At 39.6% G+C, this 25,874-nt stretch overlaps 1 protein-coding gene across 5 annotated transcripts in view; it reads right to left on the bottom strand.

Moving 5' to 3' along the window:
- Nucleotides 1-25,874, bottom strand: part of hdx (highly divergent homeobox) — a 102,984-nt gene that overhangs the window by 73,114 nt on the left and 3,996 nt on the right. For 3 of the 5 annotated variants that reach the window (XM_028815959.2, XM_028815960.2, XM_051935084.1), the window contains exon 2: nt 3,045-3,534. The exons of the other annotated variants lie outside the window; for them this stretch is intronic. In XM_028815959.2, the coding sequence (XP_028671792.1) occupies nt 3,045-3,080 (36 nt within the window). In that variant the 5' untranslated portion in view covers nt 3,081-3,534. The remainder of the gene's footprint in view (nt 1-3,044; nt 3,535-25,874) is intronic. 5 annotated transcript variants of the gene reach the window in all.

Raw genomic sequence — 25,874 nt, forward strand, 5'->3', positions numbered from 1 at the left:
CCCACAGTTGACAGTTCATGTCAGAGCACAAACCAAGCATGAAGTCAAAGGAATTGTCTGTAGACCTCTGAGACAGGATTGTCTCGAGGCACAAATCTGGGGAAGCTTACAGAAACATTTCTGCTGCTTTGAAGGTTCCAATGAGCACAGTGGCCTCCATCATCCATAAGTGGAAGAAGTTCAAAACCACCAGAACTCTTCCTAGAGCTGGCCGGCCATCTAAACTGAGTGATCGGGGGAGAAGGGCCTTAATCAGGTAGGTGACCAAGAACCCGATGGTCACTCTGTCAGAGCTCCAGAGGTCCTCTGTGGAGAGAGGAGAACCTTCCAGAAGGACAACCATCTCTGCAGCAATCCACCAATCAGGCCTGTATGGTACAGTGGCCAGACGGAAGCCACTCCTTAGTAAAAAGCACCAAAAGGCGCCTTAAGGACTCTCAGACCATGAGAAAGAAAATTCTCAGGTCTGATGAGACAAAGATTGAACTCTTTGGTGTGAAAGCCAGGCGTCATGTTTGGAGGAAACCAGGCACCACTCATCACCAGGCCAATACCATCCCTACAGTGAAGCATGGTGGTGGCAGCATTATGCTGTGGGGAGGTTTTTCAGTGGCAGGGACTGGGAGACTGGTCAGGATAAAGGGAAAGATGACTGCAGCAATGTACAGAGACATCCTGGATGAAAACCTGCTCCAGAGCGCTCTTGACCTCAGACTGGGGCGATGGTTCATCTTTCAGCAGGACAACGACCCTAAGCGCACAGCCAAGATATCAAAGGAGTGGCTTCAGGACAACTCTGAATGTCCTTGAGTGGCCCAGACTTGAATCCGATTGAACATCTCTGGAGAGATCTTAAACTGGCTGTGCACCGACGCTTCCCATCCAACCTGATGGAGCTTGAGAGGTGCTGCAAAGAGGAATGGGCGAAACTGGCCAAAGATAGGTGTGCCAAGCTTGTGGCATTATATTCAAAAAGACTTGACGCTGTAATTGCTGCCAAAAGTGCATCGACAAAGTATTGAGCAAAGGCTGTGAATACTTATGTACATGTTATTTCTCATTTTTTTTTATTTTTACTAAATTTGCAAAAACCTCAAGTAAACTTTTTTCACGTTTCATTATGGGGTGTTTTGTGTAGGATTCTGAAGAAAAAAATGAATTTAATCCATTTTGGAATAAGGCTGTAACATAACAAAATGTGGAAAAAGTGATGCGCTGTGAATACTTTCCGGATGCACTGTACATACATACTGTATATACGTTTTCAAACCAAATACAAAGTTGCAGGAGACCAAAGATTCACATGGTTCATTGCTTAAAAGTTCAATAGCCTGCATGCTGCCGATGACATATCAAAGCAATCACCACACTTTTTACTAATATTGCAAGAGACTTCAGGCAAAACCGATATTCCTCTGTCCAATATTGTGAGGTTCTTTGGTAAAAATAATAATTCCGAGGACTATCTTCTGTGATCTGTGGGGAAAATGAACTTCAGCTGGCTACTGGACTTACTGTAGGAAAGAACACCCAGGAGCATGCATATTATTTACTTAATATCCTATGACAGAAATCCTAGTTTTGGTTCTAAGTTTGGAAAAAATGATCAGTAAATAAGACAAGGTTGCTGCTCTTAGCAATCCATAGTTTTTATAATTTTGAGCTACAAAGTTCTAGTTGTCATCTCACTGGCTATCTGGGAAGCACTTTCAGAAGTATGGCAAATACATAAATCCAAAAGCAAGAACTCCTTTAACCTGTAAATACAGTTTAGCTATTGAATGTATAATACCCTCCTGAAAAAGGGCTGGCCATAATCTGCTTCCTCTAGATCTGTTCCTGCTTCCATGTGCATTAGGCTTCTTTGATGGTAAACCACACCTTATACCGCCTTCCCATGGTTTTTTCACTCTTCTGTACTTTATTCACTTATTTTCTATATCTATGACTGGGGCAGAGAATATCTAGGAGAAATGTAAAAATCGTTCTGAGAAGCATTTTTGCCATAAACAAGCTAATTCAATTCTTTCTCACTATACCTTACAATAAAATTAAAAAGGATAAATGCCTGCATACCACAATGCTTTGAAGATGGCAGATCCTTAAATTCAATCCAACCCTGAAAAAACTAAATTGGTTGTCGTACAACTAGCCTACATGTTGTACTTAGGAGTAGTTAGAACTTTGGAGTTTTCACATCTTTAATTATATCAAATAAAATATTGCCAGAATTTAGGCCAACCTCTCTGTTTTTCAGAGGCTTAAGTTCTTTTTCAAGAATTTGTTAATTCTTGGATGGACTACTGATGTTTGTTATTTTATTCCCTTTGCTTCCAAAAAAAGCATATTATCTTCCTGTGCCAGGGTCTCAAATTGAGGCAAAATGCTGTTTACACATTTCACTTCATATGCCTTCTCTTTACATGCTTCTTGTTTAATATTAAAAGATAAAAGGTCAACTTCTGATTTACAGTTAGAAGTGTGTACTGCTCACTCTTTATAAAAACCATTAGTCAAGATCAACCAACAACGCCCATCATAGGTTTCCAAAGATGCACTTTGTAGACATTTCCTACATTTATATAGCACCAACTCTCTGAAAATCTCAGTGGTCTGTACGTAAGGACCATATGGTTTGCTTTATAAAGCTCTTGAGATACTATCTTGTGATTAATGTATATCTTGTCAACTATTTGGTAAATGTGTGCAATGTTTAGAAACTCCAATGTGAAAATGGAACAAAAATATACATACAGAATCCACTTTGTCTATTATAGTGTCATGAGAAGCCAGACCCTATCCTGATAGCATTGGGCACAAGGCAAAAACTATTCCTGGATGGGACACCACTTCACTCCAGAAACACACAATGTTGTTTTGTTCAAAGTACTCATTAATTCTGATTGGATTACAGATTACTACTCACAGAAGGCTAACTTTTTTGCTATAGTAGGCAATAGAGAAATTATCTGTTTCCACAAAGATATAACCATGTTCTATGAAATATGCACAGTATACATTGTTGTGTTAAACTCATTACTTACAGTGTCCACATTCTTCCTTTCTTTCCATACTTCCATATTCTTGTCTTCAGGATGTCTTGAAATAAGTTTAAAGAGGTTTCAGTTGGGATAACAGGGCTAAGGTATCTAAGGTCTTTCTATAGTCCCTCAAATATACAATGCTTCTATTCCCACTCCCTAGGCATATGCCTATCCTGGAAAGAAGTTGTCATGCACATGAGCAGCTAGTCTTCCAAATATAATTACTTGGCTGGCTTACTGAAGGTTAAAGGAATTTGCCTCTTTTGCATTTGATTTCTCTTGTTCTTGCTGTGGGGAGTCATGATTAATGCCTGCTGCCTATTTTATCTTGCCAGCTCACTTGTTGTGTTTCCCTGGTTTGTGAACTTTCCTCATTTGTGTTGCCTTTTTAGGTTGACTGTTTTTGAGGGGATAATGTTTTGATTTTTTTTTCATGGAAGTCCTCTTTGCCCTTTACAATCCATTTCTCATATGGGTATGTCAGTTCTTTCTGCAAAAACAAGATAAATGGTAATGAAGGCAATAACTCAATAACATTTTGGAATTAACTGTTAAACACGTGCAGAAACTCTGACACAAAGAAAAGACAAAGAAAGGAAAAACTGAAAATCACAAGCACTTAAAATACACAGGGCTGAAATTGCAACTAATCAAGCATTGTTCGATTAGAATGGCTTCTGAAATCTATCTAAATAAGGAGCCCAATCAAAAATGCAAATAAATATTGTAGCAAATCAGTGCACATGGTGAAAAATACATCTAATATAATCCTACAATGGTGTTAAAAGAAAATTAAAAATTAAAAAGTTAATTTTGGCTTTGAAGTATGGATTTCAATGTAAAACAATTAAAACAAAATTTAGATTAAATAATAACTTTGATAAATCATACAAATAGTTTAACCATAGTTACATATTGCACGCATGAAATACAGAATCCTGACACTTTAAAAGGTTTCACAATATCGCTGGATTACACGTATTGTTTCAGTTTCTTAATGCAAAGTCAGATGCTTAACAAAAAAGATTTTTAAAACACAAAGTTATTTTTTGTCATCAGATATTCTCAAATCATAAACTAAAATATACTGCTCATGCAGCTATTCATACTCTACACAGATCAGTATATCAGTGAAACAATTTTTGCCACAAAATCAGCTTTAAGTTTAAAGTAGGATGTCAAACTCGGAACCTAATGGGCCAAAGTGGCTACATATTTCATTCCAGACATTATTTTTTACTGCTGCTAAATGAGAAGTCAAGCAAAATTACACCTTTTATTGGCTGACTAAAAAGATTACACTATGCAAGCTATTGAGGCAGCTCAGGCCCCTTCTTCAAGCAAGATGTACATGAACTGCTTCGATAGCTTGCATATTGTAATCTTTTTAGTTAGTCAATAAAAGGGGTCATTTTGCTTTACTTCTCATTGCATCCATAATGGCTAACATGGTACAACATCCTACTACTGCTGCTAAATGAATAAACATCTTCTAGCTCAGTTTTCAATTAATCACTTTTTAAGACTTAGACCCATAATTGTGTCTTTATTTTCTTGATTAGCAGCTAAACAAAAATGGGATGTTAAGCAAGCCAACAGATGACCAGCTAAGTTATTGGCAAGCTCTAACCAATTTCCTAATTGTTGTTAATGAAATATCTTATTAAATTCCATGGCGTGTTGTTCTCATTCTGCCACATAAGACAATTCCTACACAGTTGATTTGCTCTTTTCCGAGGGCACCATTAAAATGTTTTGTTGTCAGAGCAGATCAGTATTTCTTAGACCCTCATCTTTCATTCTTTCCATATATTTTATTGAAACAGATGTATGATGGACACACAGGTTAGTTTGTTAAGTGTTGGCTTGCTTTGCATTTCATTATTTTATGAATTAAGGGAGAAAGACAATTAAAAAGGCCAGTGTCTTTGAAAGAAATTAGTATGTTTCAATAGCGGCTATTACTGGGTACTAAAGAAGAATGTGGCTGGAATGAAAGCCTGCATCCACCGTGACCTTTCAGTATCTGAGTTGGATACCTATAGCCTAGATTCTAGATTCCCTATGCCATAGGGAATGTTATGTGGTTTGGGTCCCTCTGATAGCAGTATTGATGCAGGTTTTTGTGAGCTTTGCCTTATGTGTGCCTTCTAACCCATTTCTGTTATCACCCTACATTCTCTGAACTTGGCTGTGCTAAGAAATAAAGAACATTTTTCTGAGGAGATGGGCAAAATGATGCTGTGTGATATCCTGGAAAATTGGTTATACAGGATCATAACTTCTGCTGCTCCATATCCTTGTCTTTGGTGAGGGTACTGCAATCGGTTTAGTGATCCACCCGGTTAATTTGGTGGACTTTTGAGAAGAAATGCACATGGAACATTTTGAGAATTTTCAGGTGACAAAAGTATGTAACCTATGTCTCACTCCCATACTGAAAAGAAGTAATACAAAAGGCTATTTATACCAGTGGTTCTCAATGTTCAATCTTCAGTGCCCCCTGTGGCTGCAGGATTTGCTTGACCAGTTTCTCTACTAACCACTGTTACCTTTAATTGATCTTATTGTTTAATTAGCTGACATGTTTTTCCTTTTGTTTTGCATTGTTTGCTTATTAAATAATTGGCTAAATAACCAGAACATAAAAAACTTAAAGAAAAAATTATCTATTAATTCTTAGCCATCTAAAACATATACATTCCTGCTTAATTCAGTAAAAATATAGCATAACCAGATTGTAAATTCCCAGTGTTTGTAAAAAACATAGAAAATGGGAAATAATGACTTGTCTGCATTGTCTGCAGTGGCTAGGAGTACAATTAAGAGAAGAAGTGGGTTAGGACCAAAACCTGCAGCTACAGGGGGCCCAGAAAACTGAATGTTGAGAAGCACTGATTTAGACCATTAGCTTGGTTTACATTTTTGAGATCACAGTTTTTAAAGAACCAATAGTTTCCTAAATAATCTACTGGCACAGCTGACACTGTGCTAAACTTGATAGCTATGGTTGTCTTTCCAGACTCTAAGCTGCCAACCTATGGAAAGTGTTCAACAACATTCTCCTGAGATGACTATTGCTGAATAGGGACATCCTAGTAGATGATCTGGTTTTCCTGACTTTGAGAAATATACTTAGGTTTCAGTAGGCCTTGGAGTAGAGTTTCAGAGTAGTTGGAAGTTTTTTTGCAAAGTGGGCAAAAAGAGAATCATCTACATTTTGGAGGTTAATGACTATTGCTTTGGTCACATTTTGTATTAAGATAGTATAGGTTTAGGTTTTTGCCATCAAATTGGTACTTATTTGCAACAGCACAGAGTGTAGTCAAAGATAAAAAAGAGTAAAATGGAGGTACCGTAAGTGACGGAAAGGGTTGGTGCAGTGATAGTACTGTTTGACCCTACTTCAGATGGTAAAGGGATCTGTTTCATTAACATTGAAACTGACAGTTTTAGGCATCTTGACATTCAAAAGGTACAGTATAATAAGTTTAGGAAGACATCCGAGTCTAAACTGGATCTTCAAGAGGCCTCCCTATTTGTTGTGATCAAAGTCTTTTGGCAAATCGTTAATGATAGCATTAAAGAAAGTGTTACTTAAAAGAGTATTTGTAAAACCCATCTGGAATTTCCAGAAAGCATGACAACTACCTAAGCTTTAGGAAAAGGTCTTCTAGTCAGAAGTGATACAGATTGTAATTTTTATATAAAATTCAAAGAACTACATGTGGTGCAAACTAAAAACTGCCAATTTCTCAAGAAACACTTTTCCTGAAGAGAAATATGGCAGCTAAATCACAGTTATTCTTCTCATCAGCAAGTACTAGAAAACATGGTAGCAGTGGAGGAATAATAAATGGAGCCCTGTGTTTCAAATTATTTTAAATTTTATTTTTAGCATAAAATGATCCCATGTAGAAGGTGAAGTGAAAAAGGTGAATGTCTTTGAATGGTATAGTCAAAGTCCCAAATTCAACACCATTGAGAATCTTTAGTACATTTTTGAAATGGTGTGCAAACTGGTAGACACTTCTAGACCAGTACTTCTAAATGTTACTTCCATGGGGGTTACCGTGGCTCTAACCAGTTTCCCAATCAGTCTGTTATTGTTAACCTTTTATTTATCTCATTATTTTAATTAGCTGACCTGTTTTTTCCATTTATTTTGCATTTAGAAAAGTCCAGTACAATGTTCCCTCTAAGCTGAGTGCGTGAGCGATCGCTCACACGAATTCAGAGCGTCGCTCATACTTCCCGCACGATCGCTCATTCTGACGGCGTGGCTCGTACTTATCGCACGATCGCTCACTCCGACCGTCGGAGTTGGTGCTCATAAATTTTTAGCTTAAACAAAATGTCGCTCATAAACAATGTTTTTTGCTCACTATATGCTACTCCTTAGAGGGAACATTGGTCCAGTAGTGTCTGATTTTTACATAAAGAAAATTTGTATGTTTTCTGTAACTTTAAATGCTTACTTTATTTTGTTTCAAGTAATTCATTTTTTCCGTGTAGTTTCCTTTCTTAATTGTACTGAATGCAGACAATTAATGTTGAGCAGACACCAGCTGAAATGTGAAGCTACTTCACGGTTACCCACTTGTGTGCTTAGTAGTAAACAAAATGCACTTTTCTAAATGCAAAATAGAAGAAAAATATAGGTCAACTAATTAAACAATGAGATAATTTAAAGGTAATAAACTGATTGGAACAAAAATCTGCAGCCATGGGGGCCCTGAGGACTGAAAGTTGAGAACTATTGTTCTAGGCCCCGGGGTACTCAATAGGCGGACTCCGGTCCGCATCCGGACCCAAATACGGTTAAATCTGGACCGACGCCAAAACAAACATGCAAATTTAATCATAATCCAAATGAGTTCTCAATGAAGTGCGCAATTGTGATTCCGCGCGATATATCTTTGAGGTTTCTACTTGGTTTGGTTGCTTCATCTATGTCCAATCACAGCAGCTGTAACAGTATCGTCATAGCAACGTTCCCTCTACTCCCCGCCTCCCCCCCAATACTCGCTCATTCACGGCAGCCAGATTTATGTACCGGTCACGTGCTCTGGGTCAGGCCGGTGAGCAGGCAGTCTCATCACTCGCAGGCAGTGCAAATTTCGATAACTGAATTTTTTTTTTGCTGACTGAAAGTGAAGATGGCTGGCTCAAGACAGTACATTGATAAGAAAAGAAAAGTTGATTTTGAAAACCGCGAATTTAAGAGTGAGTGGACAGAAAAATATGCGTTCGTGCTCCCCGTGGGAAGCAGAAAACCAATGTGTTTAATCTGCAACGAGACGGTAGCAATAATCAAAAGTGGTAATGTGAAACGCCATTATGAAACCAAGCATGCACATTTCGAACAAAATTACCCTCAGAACTCAGAGGTAAGGACCATAAAAATAAACCAGCTGAAATCATCATATGAAGCTACAAGCAGTGTAATAGTTAGATCAGCCACATAACAGGAGCGGGCAACAGAAGCCTCACTAAGAGTAGCATGGGTCCTGGGAAAAAACAAGAAACCCTTCTCTGATGCTGAAGTAGTCAAAGAGTGTATGAGTGAAGTGGTGACTGCTCTGTTTGAAGGGACTCAAAAGGATGAAATAATCCAGAAAATAAACCAAATACCCTGTTCTGATTCCACTGCTGCAAGACGAGCTGAAATACTCGCTGATGATTTGCTTGAACAACTTAGTTCTGCTATAAAAAAGCCAAATTCATTTCATTGGCTGTGGATGAATCCACAGATATCACGGACAATGCACAACTCATGGTCTTTGTCAGATTTTTTGATGAAGAAAAGGGAGAATTTCATGAAGATGTTTTGGGTCTCACAAACCTCCATGGACACACAAGGGGGGATGATATCTATGAAGCAGTGACACAGATGCTTAGAGACAGAGCGATAGACCTGAAGCATGTTGTTTCCATTGCTACTGATGGCGCACCATGTATGATTGGGAAAGAGAGGGGATTAGTGTCACGCTTGAGAACTCACCACCCTGACCTCATGGCATACCACTGCATAATTCACCAGATGGTTTTGTGTGCCAGCCTTGGAGAAAGGTACTCAGAAGTCATGACAACAGTCATGAAACTAGTCAATTATCTGAGAGCATCCTCTGCTTTGCAACATCGTTTATTGCGCTCATTTCTAATAGAGGTGAATGCAACATTTGATGATTTGCTCCTTCACAACAATGTCCGGTGGCTTAGTAAAGGCAAGGTACTGGAGCATTTTTGGGCACTGCGGAAAGAGCTGGAGACATTTCTGTTGGATCAGAAGAGTGCAAAAGCCAAACCGTTTGTGGATTTCATGAAGAATGACGAGAAAATGGAAATTGTTGCTTTTCTAATGGACATTACTTCCCATCTTAATGACCTTAATATGAAGCTCCAAGGCAAAAACAGCACAGTGTGTGACCTCATGTTAGCTGTCCGTGCTTTCCAGAGGAAGCTGGAGGTGTTCAAATGTGACTTACAGCAGGACCTGCTTCACTTCCCAAGACTTTTGGATCAGACTGCAGGAAAACATCACCATCACAATTATGCTGAATTCCTGGACAAGCTGATTAAAAATTTCCAAACTCGCTTTGAAGATTTCCCTTTGGGAAAACAAGTCTTGCTGTGCATCGAAAATCCATTTCTTGTCAAAAATATTGCAGAATTCTCAAATGAAGCCACAAAAGTCTTCCAATGGGCCAGTGCTGCTTCTCTGCAAACAGAGTTAATTGAGCTACAAGAAAACCTAGCACTGCAGGAATCTCACTGTGACCTTGTAACCTTCTGCACAAAGATGGTTACTGCGGCAGGTGTTCCTCTCCTGCAGAAGATGGCCCTTCAAATTCTTACAATGTTTCCCTCAACGTACTGCTGTGAATCTGCCTTTTCCACTATGAACATGGTGAAAAACACATACCGCAACACCCTCACCAATGAACATTTACATCAGTGCCTCCGCCTTGCCCTCACACCTTTTATGCCCATGTTCAAACAACTGGTGGCACAAAGAAGGTGTCACCTTTCACACTAAAAGGCCTACCATGTCATTTTTTTGTGTATAGTTCTAAAGTTTGGGGATTGCCTTTTTTTGGAGTTCTCTATTTGGAATTTGACCGTCACTTTTCCGGACCTCAGACTGAATGGAAATTTAGTAAGTGGACCTTTCAAACTTATATTTGAGTAGCCCTGCATAGGGCCTATGCTGTTGCTTGATTCATCAAGTGGAGGGTCAGTATGAAACCAACCACAGTTCTAATGTAGTGGACAAAACAGCATCAAAAGTACAGGCTTTACAAACCAAATTATGAAAACAACTCCCAAACTTTGTTCCAATATATGCAATTTGAGGAATTATACTTGTCAATCAATCAGTTGCAAGCTCATACAAATAGCCTTAACAGTCATCATTCTTTGATTTGAGTAATCCCCAATAGAGAACAAAATGAAACTTATGCACGTAATATACTAATTTAACTTTTAACTGATAAACATAAACCACTCAAGGTGACCTATCAGGCCTGCCCATCTTTTTTTTGTCTAAAAAAGGATGTCCTTTTTAGGCAGTCAGAAGAAGACTGAAAACATGTTAATATAATTTTGTACCTACTTCCTAATCTATACCGTTCTATAACTTTCTTGAAATGTTTTAGCCTTCTTTTCTGTACACTTATTGCAGGTTGCTGTGTGAACAAAGATTCCTAAACAACTTCAGGTTTTAATCCAGAAAATATGATTATGACTTTTTGCTAAGACAAATTGGAAAGGCAATTATATCATAATTAAGTAAATTATAGCTACTAAAACTCATGGTTCCAAATTACTTGTGCAAGAAGCATATGTAAGTTTTTAACTTCAGGAGTTCAGCTAACAAATATATTTTAAAACAAAATTTTCTTCCTGAGCATGTAAATTCAAATAAAAAATTTGGATTAGACTAAGACATATAGCAATTTGAAAATTTTGAAAAGTTAAGATCACTTTTATAAAATAAGTTATAATCATACTGATTATTTTGTATGAACACATAAATGCAAAACTGTATTTGAATATTTATTGATCAGAAGTGAATAAGCAAACAATTTAAAAATACTGCAGAAACCGACAGGAATTTAACTGAAGGCCTGCCAGAAACACAGATGTTTGCAAGGTGTGTTTAAATAAATTATGAGCTTGAAATTTATATAACCCTTTATTTCTTGTTGCTTATTCATTCACCTTTACTTATAACATTTTACTTTATTAAAGGAAAATTTGTTGGGTGGTCATATTTTGAATTCCCTCATGTATCATTAAGTAAAGCCACTGGTGTGTATTAACATTCTGGCAGAGCTGTATATGCTGACAGAAAAAATATGATACTTAGTTGTCCAAATATGATTTCAGCATTAGCAGGAGCATCGGTGGGGAGACAGACAACATATTAAGTGTTCAGCAGTTATCTTAGGCTTGTTAGATTACATTTATTAATCAAAAAGCATTGTAGCCAGAAGTTTAGATGAGCCAGTCCATATGCATATCAAATGTGCTTTTCAGCACTGCATACTTGTGAATATGAAAGTATTCTTAACAGATGAACAAATATGTCACTTTACTAATAAGGCGCATAATTCTTTGTTGCCAGTATAAATCATTGATTACTACAGAAAAGATTGTGTGATATTTACATGGATGACTTAGGGACTCCCATCTATCCATCCATCTTCTGAATCATCCTTCATCTAAATCTAGGATAGAAAGACGCCATAGCCTATTCCAATAGCATTAACTGCTCGTCAAGAAACAGCTCTGGACTGGCCATCTTTCTCGAGCAGCGTACTTATTTATAACTTCATATGTACAGTTTTACGCTGTTCCCATAGCTAGCTCCAAATTCATTAATCAGTATTTCTGTTTTCTGTACTTAAACTTTTTATTTTTTTTTTTTAAATACAAAAGTATATATGCTGGCTTGATTTTTTTTATGTATTAGATGGCATTCCACCATATGTTTATAGTGTAGCCTGAAAAAACTGTTTAGAAAGCAGAGTCTTTCATATATGGACAGTTGGAATTAAAACATAATATTCAGTTGTGTTTTAGAAATAAATGTTTATGTGTTTGCCAGACTGTAAAATCATAGATAAAGAGAACTGCAACATTCATTTGTATAAAGCAAGTCATATACACAATCCATGGGAAAAAATGATGGGTGATCCATTTAAAAGGTCAATGACTGCAAGTGTGTTTTAAGATATTTATGGACATTTGTTTTTTTCATTTTGGCTTTATAATTCATAGTTATTTTGGAGAAATTAGGTGGATAGTATTGGCAAACTTTGTAAGGCTGAATGACATGTTGTCATGAAAACATTTTTAATAAATCAAATAACTGATTTATCAATAATTCAAACTTGTTACTAATCACAAGCCCTATAACTGATGGCATTCAAATCTCTTCTTGATATAAAGTGTGTTGGGATATTCGGTTCTGCCCTCAACACTGTTCGTGGGAGAAACGGTATGTGTTAGGCTAATGAGAGCATAATATTTAGTAAGTTACTGAAGCAAAAATCTATTCCTTAAACTCATATTTATAAAACTTTTCTTTTTCTTTCAGGAATACTTTGGTAATATTTCAAGTCAAGTCAAATTTATAAAGCACCTATATAAAAACACAAAAATTTTTATGTTCGCATTAGGGAGTGGTAGCAGGTGCAAACAGCCTGTCTAAGACTCCCTGGCTCCAGGTTGGTATGAGGCCTTGTGGGCAGCCTGATTGCCTTATTATCAGCCTGGGGCAGAAAAAAAAAAAAGGACAGAGAGAAAGGCAGGAGCAGTGGTGAGCCGGAGCTTAGGAGAGAAGCATGCAGATGGGAATGGTCCCCCAGCAGGTAGCACGTGGCCAGCACTCAGGAGGGGACACGAGGATCATTCCTGCTCCTGGGAGGATGGCGCACTTTCACCGGGTGGAGTCTGGATTGGCAGTGGTGGGTGCAGGAGCAGGGTCCAGTGGCTCCCCATGGATCGGACAGAGGGGACACGGGCCAAGACTGATGGGTGTCTGCGCCTGTTGGTATACGTCTCTCCGTGCTACAAGGTCCTAGAAGGATAAGCCGGAGAGTTGTCCGTTTTAAAGGGAAGCACGGAGGACTGAGCATTTTAAAGAAGACTACTGACTGAATTTTAAACTCATTTTTATTGGATTTATTTATTTGATCATTTTAACCTCCACTATACACTCATTTTATGGATTATTTATTAACTATTTTTTGAGCACTGCACTTTTTGAACACTTGTTTTGGACTTGGCTTTTAATAAAAGCACTGATCACTTTCACTCCATCCCCTTGCTTCATGTGCGTTTTATCCTCATCTGTCATGCTCATCCGTTTACATTATCGACAGTGTCGGGTTCAATAGGCTCCCATAAATGAAAGAGGGAGCAAGAACCCGATCTGCACCGTCACAAAGTGCTGTATAGTAAATAATAATACAAAGTATTAGTAGTAATAATACAAAGACAATAAATAACATATAGCATAACAGAAAAACATTCCATGATTATAGTCAACATGTATAAAGTACAGTGGCTATCAAATACAGAAAATTCAAACCAGCAACCCTTTTAATTTGAATTAAAAGCCAGCGAAAAAAAAGATGTTCTCAACCTGGATTTAAAAGTGCTCAAATTCGGAGCAGATCTAATCTGCAGCAGCAGGTTGTTCCTGAGCCATGGAGCAGCCATTGCAAACATTCGGAGCAGATCTAATCTGCAGCAGCAGGTTGTTCCTGAGCCATGGAGCAGCCATTGCAAACATTCACAACAGGTTTAATCTGCAGCAGCAGGTTGTTCCTGAGCTGTGGAGCAGCCACTGCAAATGCACAATCACCACTATGCTTCAGCCTTGTCCGAGGTATCACTAGTAGCATCTGATCAGGTGATCTTAAAGACTAAGACAGGGCTTAAGGTTTAGGAAGCCTGGTAAGATATATTGGTTCTAAACCATTTAAAGATTTATAAATAAGCAATGAAAGCTTAAAATCGATTCTAAAACTAAACAGGTGGTCAATCAAGAGAGGCCAATATCAGAGTAATGTGTATTCGCTTCTGAGTATTTGTCAAAAGCAAAGCAGCTGTATTTTGAACGAGCTGTAGGCAATACAGGGACTGCCTGACCCCTGTATACAAAGAATTACAATAATCCAGGCGGGATGAAATCAAAGCATGTATTACCCAATCAAAGTCAGAAAACAAAACAATGCCTTTATCTTCGCCAACAGTCTCAACTGGAAAAAACAGTTTTTAACAACAGAATTTATCAGATTATCTAGTTTAAGATCGCTATCAAAAATGACACCCAAATTCCTAGCTGATGATGTCCAGTACTGTTCCAATGGACCAAGACTACTAGCGGTCATACCAGACACCTCAAAAGGACTAAAAATCAGTTTTGTTTTAGTTAAAATCCAGAAAATTTAAGGATATCTAAATATTTAAACATATTTTTATTTGAAAATGTTTTTGGTTTCCATTACAAAAAAGAAAGTGAAGTTTTTATACTATACAATACATAATGCTTGACATTAATCATGAACAGAACAAACTCGTCACCTTTTTTTTTGCAAAGCTTCCAGTTACTATATATAATTTGAAAACTGTTTGTCTATTACAAGCATAGCCCAATATTCCCACTATAGCCTACTCATATTGCTTTCAATAAATGAAATTATGGTGCTGGTTATGAACTTGTTAAAATACATTATCTGTTTAAATTCACATTCAGTATAGACATAAAATATAAGCAGGTATGTGACAATGTCTTTGAGCTCACAATGCAATACTGTACACAAGTATTAGACTATTTTGTTCTTTTTCACTTAACTGTTTGTAGACAATATTTCAGATAAAAACCTCCCACATATCTAAACAGCCACTGTACTTATTGAATCAGAGTGTTTAGTGGACTCTGCTACTCTATGTTACAACATACTGTACAACTTTCATCAGTACATGTAAAATATACATTTTTATCACACTGTTTTTTAAACAAAATTACGAAAAGGTTTATTTGCTCAAGATATATGATTTCATTTTTTTTACCAACAGAAAACTAATCACACGTTAATGTGTGCAAAAAAAAATTGAGATTTAAGACCCAGGACTTGATGTGATCTTCCCTAAATTTATGAACTGAATAGACAAGTGTACAATGATCATAAAAATGTGGGCTTCTATATTCAGCTTCTTTTTCTTCATGTTCACTCCTTTCATTTTAGTTTGATAAGTGTGAATGCAATAAAGTCTCTTTGGGCCCCAGAGAGCACACTGATAAAGAAGTGGCAGACCCTTTATGCTTGTGAAATATGACAGAAACATGGGACTAGGATAACCTATCGTAAATTTTCCACCAAAATATAAAGTTTCCTTTCATAACACACTCCCCGAGTATCATGAAAAGTGAACATAAGAAAAAATTAAATTTCAAATTATTAGATAAAAATGTGGAGGTAAAAGACACCTTTAACAGCATGCGTTAAATACAGATAAAAAGACATAAGGAAAACACTGGACTCTTAACTTAATTATGGTATGCTTGCTTTTAAATCAGTTTGTTACATTATAGTTCTGTCTATTAGCATAGGACTAGGGGGCTCTGCCCCCTGCTCGCTTCGCTCGCCAACCCCTGGTGTTGTGAAATTACAAAGAGCGTGATGTATGAATGAGATATAGCATAGTGTGAAGGTGTAGATGACGCATATTAGGAAGCAAATAAAGTTGTCCATGTCCAAAAACGGGCTCAGAGAGGTAGATGCCAACCTTGTCCATGGTTTGTCCTTGTGATTTGTTGATGGTCATGGCAAAGGCAGGTTTAATGGGGAACTGTCGCCGTTTAAGTGTAAAAGGTAATTCCAGGTCAGAACTTGTAAGGTCAATTGTAGGAATTAGAACAGTATTGTTAGCATGTGATCCTGTAAGAAGTTTTGCTTCAATAACATTGTGTGTCATGGTGTTGACAACTAAACGTGTACCATTGCATAAACCCTGTGTAGTGTTAAGGTTTCTTAATAGCATGATTATTGTTCCGTTTTTAAGGCTAAGATTGTGTTGTGGTAATCCGGCTGGGTTAATAGTGTTCAAATATTCTAATGGGAAATTAAGATGGTCATTGTCGTCAGCAGAGTCAACTTTGTCAGAGCTTAGAAAGAGCTGTGCCTCTCCAGGAGGTACTGAAATGACCTGGTTATTAATGTGATCAACATTAATATTTTTTGGACATAATATAGTTCGTTGTATTAAAAGGGGTATTTGGTGTAATGAGATTGCTGTTCCAAATATCTCCGTAACTAAGTCGTCGCAGATAAAAGGTTGAGGAATTGTAATAATATCTGGGTGAAGTCCATCTGTATTGGTGAGTGTACCATCTCCCAGTTGTAATAACCAATTGTTATATTCGGGATCTGGACATTGCATGTTTTGTACCAACTGTATCTTTTGAAAGCAATGCCAATTGTCTGCGTATTTTAAGGTGGACTGAAGAATAGCCGAGCGCATGGCATGTGGAACAATAGCTAAGCACTGTCTAAAATCTCCTCCTAATAAAAGTACCTTTCCTCCAAAGGGAATATTATTATTCATCAACGTTTGTAGAAGTTTATCAATGGTGTTGAGTAAGTGACTGGATGCCATTAGATGCAAAAGCAAATGAACTATTGTAGGATCTAATGCAGTTCATAAAGTTTTTACTTTCAGGTACTTCGTTAGTTAGAAGCTTCTGTAGATATGCAGGATATGAATGTAAAGGAGGCAGTCTAATTTGACCCTTTTGACAACAACGTGTAAATTCATTACTTGTATTGCCAGTTGCTTCTTCAGGGAAGTTAAGTGAATGACAATGATTGCAAATGACATTCATTAATCCCAATGAATTTTCATGAATAGTGGACTCATTATTGAATGCGTTGTCAGCTAACTGGCGCAATCGTTTAGCAGGTGTCTGTCGTTGATGTCCTTGACGTGTATCTTTTGTCTGTGCCGTTTGAGAGGCGCGTCGTGGTAGGTGCAGGATTTGGGACGTGCTATTCTGGAGCTGTAATCGATTTGCCTGTGCTGTGTGAGAAGCCCGTTGCAGTTTACGGCGTTCATTGTTTGTATTGAGCCTTGCCCGTTTTTGTATGTCGGTTAGTTGAGCTTTCTCTTTTTGGAGCCTTGCCTGCTTGTTTTGCGGCATTTCAGATGCACGTTGTAGACGTCTGCGTTTATTTATTTTGTCCCTTCGCTGCCGTTTTTGTATCTCTGAGACTCGAGGTGTTTCGTTTTGAACCCTTGCCTGTTTCGATGCAGCACTTTGAGACGCACACTGCATGCGTCTACGTTCATTGTGTCTGTCCATCTGCGCTCGTTTCTGTAACTGTGTTAGTTGAGCTTTGCGTTTTTGGAGCCGAGACATTTTTTTCTTCTGGGGTTTCAGAAGCGCGTTGTAGGCGCCGACGTGTATTGTTTTTTTTCCATGCGGGTTCGTGTGTTTGGTCCCGTCAGTCGAGCCGTATCGTTTTGTACCCGTGATCGTGAATTCATGACTTGTTTGTTCTTCAGCGTTAGAAATATGGATAAGTAATAAGGAGGATCGCACTCACTGTTAATATGGAGCCTTTTCTGTGGTTGTACGGTTAATAGTGCATCATTGTAATGAGATCGACCTATGCTGCATAATTTGAACGTGTTCAGATGACGCATGTTTAATACGGACGGTTCGTTCAGTAATGGGGCTTTGTGTCTCATTTCTTATTTATGTTAGTGTGGTCGTGGGTCTGAATCCTCCTTTTTGTGTATGTTTCGTGTGCTATGTCCGTAGTCTGTCCCGTTTCGTGTCCAATGGGTTTGTGTGGCGCTCGCGTCTGACTTCTTTTTTTTTTGTGTGCTAGGGGCGCGTTGCATTACTTTTTGTATCTCTGTTAGTGGAGGGGGTGTTTGTGTGTCGTGGGTCTGAATCCTCTTCTTTGTGTGCGTACCGTTTCGTGTGCTATGTGGCGCTTGTGTCTGACTCCTTTCTTTTTGGTGTTCTAGGGGCGCGTCGCCTCATTTCTTATTTCAGTTACTGGAGGGGGGCTTTGTGTGTCGTGGGTCTCAATCCTCTTCTTTGTGTGTGTTCTGTTTCGTGTGCCATGGGCTTCGTGCGGCGCTGTGTCCAGCGCCAGCGTCTGACTCCTTTTTTCTGTGTGCTATGGGCGCCTCATTTCTTATTTTACGTTGCTTTCCATCCGGTTTCCGTTGCTTGGAAGGGGGGTTTTGTGGGGGCGCCTGCGCAGTACGTTTTTTGCGTCCACGGCCCATGTCCGGATGTCCCTGCGTCCATCCGGTTTACCATTCTCGTTTAGTAATATGGATTGCTCTATTTTACGATAAAATCTTCAACAAACTAGACACAAATCTTTTTCAAAACAGTGTAATAATAAGGAGTTGTAGCTGCATAGATGAAAGACTCTATAATTCATGCACAAAATCTAGCAACATTTATAACTGCATTACTCTGTAAGTGCTTACATACCCTAAAGGGACTTAAGTACTACAAAATGTGATTTGTATTTTAACGTTGATTAGGAGTTCATCCAATTTTCAAACCAACAACTTTTCCCTTTATCTGTTACTGGGTGTGTAGAAATTAGCCAAAGGTCAATACAATACACCACCGCTAGTCTTCCTCATGATACCACCTTTAGGGCTAGTTTCTTTGATGAATCGTCTAACTCTTCATGATAGGAGAAAGAACTCTGTTTTTGTCAACAACCTAAAACATATGTTAACACTTTAGAACAAATAGAAATCTGTTTAACAAAGCATTCTTAACAGCTTGATGAGTCTAGGAGTGTAATAATTGATTTGAGGAACATTGTGAATCAGATAATCTTAGGTTAAGTATTAAATATCTGAAGAAAATTTGTTGTGCTTAAAGTATTGAGGCAGCAAATCAGACTACTACTCTTTAAGTAACCTATTCTAGTAAGTTCTTTAAAGATTTCTTTCATGCTACTTGCAGTCTTTTTTCCTGGTAAGAGTTTCTCATCACACCAATCTTTTCAGTATATCAATACTTGCGGTTGGGATGTGATGAACAATCTCAGAAATATGACAAGAGAATGCAACTCAAAATGCTACACAGGAAGGTGTTTGGTACCAGCAGTACCAATTAGGAACTCATCTAAAATGTCCCACACACATACAATGCTCAATAAAAGATATTAATGTGCTCAGCACATTTTCTTTCTAAACTACAATGTTTATTTTATTGGGCTACTCATATAGTACGGCATTTGACACAGGCTGTTCCAGGTAACTAAAGGTTTTAACATACTCAGCAAAACCAAAAAGAGGTTTCACTAAAATGCAGCCATCTATATTAATTGTGTGAATTATACACTCAAACTATAAAATGAAGACATGACACTCACTGTCACAAGCTGTTTCAGATCTTTATAACATACTCGTAAATAAAAATAGATAACACAGACTGGCAGAAAGAAAGCAGAACATCTAGTTTAGTGCTTAAATATGACTACTAGTTTTACAATTAGATAATGAAACAAAATTTTTGCCCCTTAAACTCAATAATAAGACTGCAATTTTAACACTTTACTAATTTTTCAGAGACCTCTTCTTATTTTATTGAAGATTTGATGTAGTTATAATCTTCCAGGAAGAGAAGATGGGGAAAAACATAATACCATAACTCTTTACCTTTAAAAATTAAAATCGAGCATCTTTCAAGATTAAAATAAAAACATAAATGATTAAAACTCCTTTTTTAACTAAACAGAGTATGTTTCAAGTCTTGGATGTACGGTAGTTCAGTGCATACTGCTGCTGTCTCACAGCTCAACAAGAGTCTTGGCCCAGTCACTGTCTGGTGGGAGTGTGCATATTTTTCCTAATTCCATTATACATATGGTTTCTCTAGTTCTTTCTCCCATATCCCAAAGACTGTCTACTCTAAAGTGTTGCTCTGTACGAGTGAGTGCACCCTCCAACAGACTGGAGCTCCATCTCTACTTTGTCCTTGCCTTGTATCCAACGCTTCTTATACAACTGTTGGCAATCTTAATTAAAACAAGGGGCATGAGAGAATGGAATGATGCACATTTAAAATGCAAATTGAATCCACTCTGATGGGTGTATGATGATTTTTTTTGGCTTCTTATCACACTGTTTCTTGAAGAAACATAAAAAAACAACTATTTTTAAATATCAAAAAAGATAAATATAAAAACAAATGTAATTTGTTTCTTTGCTTGCCATGTGCACAATAATGGCCATATCCATTTTCATTAATTTTGCATGTACATTGGTCCAACTTAAAATATAGACTATATATTAAAATATAGACTATAACTTAAAATATAGACAATACACATCAGGGAGAAGGGTTGTAAGGGGTTTTGCAAAATACTAGTACTGAGGTGGAAACTACAATTCCCATCAGAATCCAGAAGTTTGCTTGGACTGATGAGAGGACACCTTTATCGGCACACAAAGCTTTATGCTAGCCAATCCAGAACCTCATCTAAGACTGCAGGTATGGCCTTTTTTTCTCAAATAAACTGGAGAACATTTTCATTGCCTCAGTGTATCACGGCTTTTGTCCAAGAGTATGCCTTTTTTCTCATCATGGGTTGTGTTTAGCCATATTAAATTTCCAAAATAGAGCCCCCCCCCCCCCATTTATTTTCATCAGGACCCTTGTCTGAGTAAAGTCCAAAAGATGTGTATAAAATTGACAACCCTTAAGGAGTAATGTTCTTTCCTTTTTATCCTCAAAAAAAAACTTAAAACTCCAAAACACACATTTTAGTGTGTTTGCAGTAGTAAAACTGCATGAGAAATGAAACTCAACTGTTACATTCACCACTACTAATTATTTGGTGATGTGATATCTTACATAACCTACAGCAGGAGACATGTGCCATCGGAAAAGAACAATGCCAACCCGATGCATGTTGATCGAGATTGCAGATTTTCATTGCAATTTCACTGCACTGTGTAAACATGACAATAATTCTGAAATGAACAAATTACATTTAATGAAAATAAAACATTTTTGAAAAGACTAACACTATTGTGCATTTTTATATCGCTACTAAATGTGATAGATAAACTACAAATTACTGAAATGCAGTCTTTTAGTGCATACTAAGTTGCTGTCCAGAACGTGGCAGAAAGAAAACGGAGGATGGCGTTAGTAACTGTTACTGCTTCTTGATGGTAGACATTTATTCAAGTCCATTTTATGATGAGGCTGTTATAATTTTAGGCTTTGATGCCAGTACAACATTGTGATTTGTACCAATTTTAAACCAACATTGAATGAATCAACTTTGTACCATCTTCATAACATTATCAATTACCACCACTGGGACTGTCTCCAGTATAGCAACGTCTTTGAACCCCAATCCCCCACTCAGATGATTTCCACAGTGAAAGGATTCAGTTATTCAAAAATATATCTAGTATATTAATGTGGGATTAAATAGCTATTTCTGAAACCACACTAAAATAGGAAATACAAAAAGTTGCATTTGTGGTTCCAACAGAGTATGGAGTTGCTGTGATTATGGAATCCAATCACACACAACAGGAACACATTCTTGACTCAAGAAAGTAGAGAAATCGATAATCATCAGAGTTCGTGTAGATGACAGATGGGACATTTTCTGGCATCTCAGCCATCAATGACAAAAGGGTCAACCTTTATATAAAAAAAACACAAATATTTCCTTTTTTAGCTTAACCCAGGTTTGTCGAATTCACTTTCGGTGAGAGCCAATGACAAAACTTTACACACCCAACAAGGGCCAGAATATATCAAACAACCAACCACTGTCACCTTTTCTTTACAAACAAGTCACAATTACTGTTCCTCCCTGCTCATCACAATCATATATTCTGCCATATTTCTCTTGATAACCATTTTTATTATTTCTATATATATATATATTGTGACAGACGACCGGCTATGGACTCCGGTCATCACCCCCAGGCCGCTAGGAGGAGCCCTCCGGACAGCATATTTGTGCCCCGAGTTCCAGCAGGGCCTTATGGACTTTGTAGTGTTTTGACACAGCCCTGCTGGATACCTTGGGGGCCGCCAGGAGTCGCTGTAGGGGGGCTAGTGGGCTCTGGCATGCCCTTTAACCCAGGAGTGCATCCCAGTCACGTGACTGGAAGAAGCGATGTGCTCCCGGGATGAAGAAAAGGACTTTGCCCTGACCCGGAAGGAAAACGGACTTGTGGGTTTGGCTTGGAGCCACTTCCGGGTCAGGGGCTTTAAAAGGACTCTGGGTGAGCCCAGACATTTGAGCTGAGCTGGGAGGTAGGGTGGCGACGTGTCTGGGAGAGGAGGAGTATTGTTTATTGAGAATAGTTTATTTGTGTATGAGTAGTGTGGAGTGGAGGGTGCTTTGTGCACAGTATAATATTATAATAAAGAATTATTATACTTTCACCTGGTCCGAAGAGTGGTACCTGAGGGTTCGAGAGGTGGACAACACGCATATCTGCTACACTGGCGTAGTCGGCAGGATTCTCTAGCCGTCTGGGGGCAGAGGATCTGCATTAATAATTAAATTCGTTGTGGCAGAGAACCCTAGAAAGGTCCCTCTAGTAACCGCGGAGGTGAAAACTCCACCCGCGACCAAGAACGCTGCAGCTGAGAACCGTCCTCTACAGCAGGCAAGTATGGGGAAGAAGACTGGGAAGAAGGCTGGAGTTGTCCAGAAGACTTCGGTCCCAGATCCTATGGAGCAGCTGTGGACTTACCTGACGGGCAGTGAGGAAGATCGAGAGCAGTTTAAGGCCACGCAAACCCGAGCAGGGCAGCAGTCGGAACGTTGCCGGATAGCGACTCCCGAAGATTACTACAGGGAGTTGGAGCGTGATCGCCAACGTACCGAGGTATGTGCTGGGGCAATGCCCGAAACGCCGGGAGTATTTGTTTCCTGTTTTGCAGGGGCCTGTCTGCACGAAGCGGACAAAGAACGCGCCCGCCTCATACCTAGACAAGATGGCCGCGAAGAGAAGAAAACAAGCCAGTCTAGGCGTCCGCAGAAAGGGAGTCCATTGGCGGAGAACGACCACGTGACCTCGCGCGATGGATGCCGGGATGGGAAAGTCCTCCTCGGTTCCTTAGGTGAGGACACGTCTTCCCCGACGCGTCTGAGCTCCCGGAAGGGGAAGGGGGCGGCGAGCGAAGCAGCGCCATTAATTAATAAAGAGGGACGGGACGTGACTGTAGTGTCTGCCGGCAATATTAAAAAGGCAGACCGCAGCCAGCCGCAGGAGGCTACCCGTCCCTCTAAAGACTCCATATCCCAGGAGCCCTTGCGCTCATCAGCAGAGCACGTGACAGGAGTGGACGTGCTCATTGGTTCCCGGTCGGCAGATGATCAAAATAAGGAAGTGGCCTTACTGCCGGCCGAGACAAATAACTTAACAAACTATATGATACGGGATCTCGAAGAGATACTCGAGCCTGTACTGGGTTTCTTTCAGGGGATCGAGGACCTGAGGAGACGGTTAGAGGAGCTGGGAGCCACGGTCGAAGCGCCGCTGAGAAAACTACAGGAATACCTTCGGCGGTTAGGCCGTGAAGCCCCGGCCTCGATTAATGCGGCGGTGCAGGTAGGTGCCCTCTGTACCGTATATAATAAGGGGACGCAGTGTGAATCGGCACCGCGTTTAATAAGTTGCGGTTGCCAAAGCGCGGTGTGCCCGACAGTTGAGTGTGGCACCATGACGGAGGGGTCGGTAAATTGTCCGTTTGAACCGGAGCAGCGGTATCAGACGCTGCTCTGGACTAATGCGGACGTTATAAGCCCGACCCGCGTGGAAAAGGGGTTGCCGTTGGTTAATGAAGAGGCGGGGGAAGCACCGATCGTCCCGGGGCAGCTGAATAGTGCTGTTACCCAGAGCGATACGATACTAATGACGCCGCCTCCGAATTTATATAGGACAACGGGCGTGCAAACAGCAAAGAGGCTCTCTCTCTTCCATAGAGAGCCTCACGTTGTGCACAAGCCCCAGAGAAAGCAGGAGATCCCCACACAGAAATGCGGGTCTCCTAACAGGGAAAAGACAAGGGCAAAGAGCAGCAAAGCGGCTGTTAACCCCTCCTTGGCGGAGGACAGGGTGGAGCTGACAGAATTCCCGAGGTGCTTCAGGTCTCGGGAAGAGAGGCCACCAGGAGGACGTCGGCAGTGCTACAACTGCCGGCAACCGGGCCACGTATGGCGTAGTTGTCCCCGGAGGACAGGGGAGTGGTGGAACAGCAGATACACCGTTCCCCCAAGGTTCGCCGGGGGGGTCTCGACAACAGAGCCACGGTCCGGATAAAGCGTTCTCCTGGAGGAAGACGTCCCTCGCGGGAATCAACGCTCCGCCCCACTGGTCGTCGCTAAGGGGGAGGGACTGTGACAGACGACCGGCTATGGACTCCGGTCATCACCCCCCAGGCCGCTAGGAGGAGCCCTCCGGACAGCATATTTGTGCCCCGAGTTCCAGCAGGGCCTTATGGACTTTGTAGTGTTTTGACACAGCCCTGCTGGATACCTTGGGGGCCGCCAGGAGTCGCTGTAGGGGGCTAGTGGGCTCTGGCATGCCCTTTAACCCGGGAGTGCATCCCAGTCACGTGACTGGAAGAAGCGATGTGCTCCCGGGATGAAGAAAAGGACTTTGCCCTGACCCGGAAGGAAAACGGACTTGTGGGTTTGGCTTGGAGCCACTTCCGGGTCAGGGGCTTTAAAAGGACTCTGGGTGAGCCCAGACATTTGAGCTGAGCTGGGAGGTAGGGTGGCGACGTGTCTGGGAGAGGAGGAGTATTGTTTATTGAGAATAGTTTATTTGTGTATGAGTAGTGTGGAGTGGAGGGTGCTTTGTGCACAGTATAATATTATAATAAAGAATTATTATACTTTCACCTGGTCCGAAGAGTGGTACCTGAGGGTTTGAGAGGTGGACAACACGCATATCTGCTACAATATATATATATATATATATATATATATATATATATATATATATATATATATATATATATATATATATATATATATATAAATAAATAAAAACACCAACAGCAGGTCATGAAAACTACTAGAAATCACAAGATAAAATCAGTATTGTGTGAAAAAGTAAAAGCAAAGTACAGTATACAGTTGAGTGAGATTGGGGCAGTCAAGATGCATTCAAGAGTTTGTAGCTAAAGCAAAAATATCCATTTACACCTGGATTAACATATGCCACTATTATATGGCACTTGAACAGATTAAAAAAAAGTGTGTGGAAAAAGACAAAACAAAATCATGTAGGCCAGTGGCAGCAGTTGGGTAAGCCATTGAAGGACAGCCAGTTGTGACACCTGTGCAGCTTTAAAAACTGAGGGATGTGTGCATAGTCAAACTACTCTAATTGTCTCTCTCTCATCACTTCACCACCTATTAGCCTATGTGTGGTGAGTGTACCGGCACAAAAATAGCTGCCATCACATCATCCAGGTGAATGCTACATATTACTGGCGGCTGAAGTGGCTCCCCACTCACCAAAACACTTTGTTGTGAGAAAAGTGCTATATAAACGTAAAGAATTATTGTTTATTATTATTACCATCTCCTTCCTCATAATGTTTCATGGCATCACGCTAAAACACTAAAGTTCTTTATGGCAATGTTGCATGTCCCCCTCTTTTTACTTATTTTGTCAATTTCCATTTTAACTACAGGTTAGTAGGGCTGTGCTGGCCAGATAACCATGACCGAATATTGGATATGCATTTTAATAGCAGGTGTAATAGCAATGTAA

The sequence above is a fragment of the Erpetoichthys calabaricus genome, chromosome 12, assembly GCF_900747795.2.
Source record: "Erpetoichthys calabaricus chromosome 12, fErpCal1.3, whole genome shotgun sequence".
NCBI lineage: Eukaryota > Metazoa > Chordata > Cladistia > Polypteriformes > Polypteridae > Erpetoichthys > Erpetoichthys calabaricus.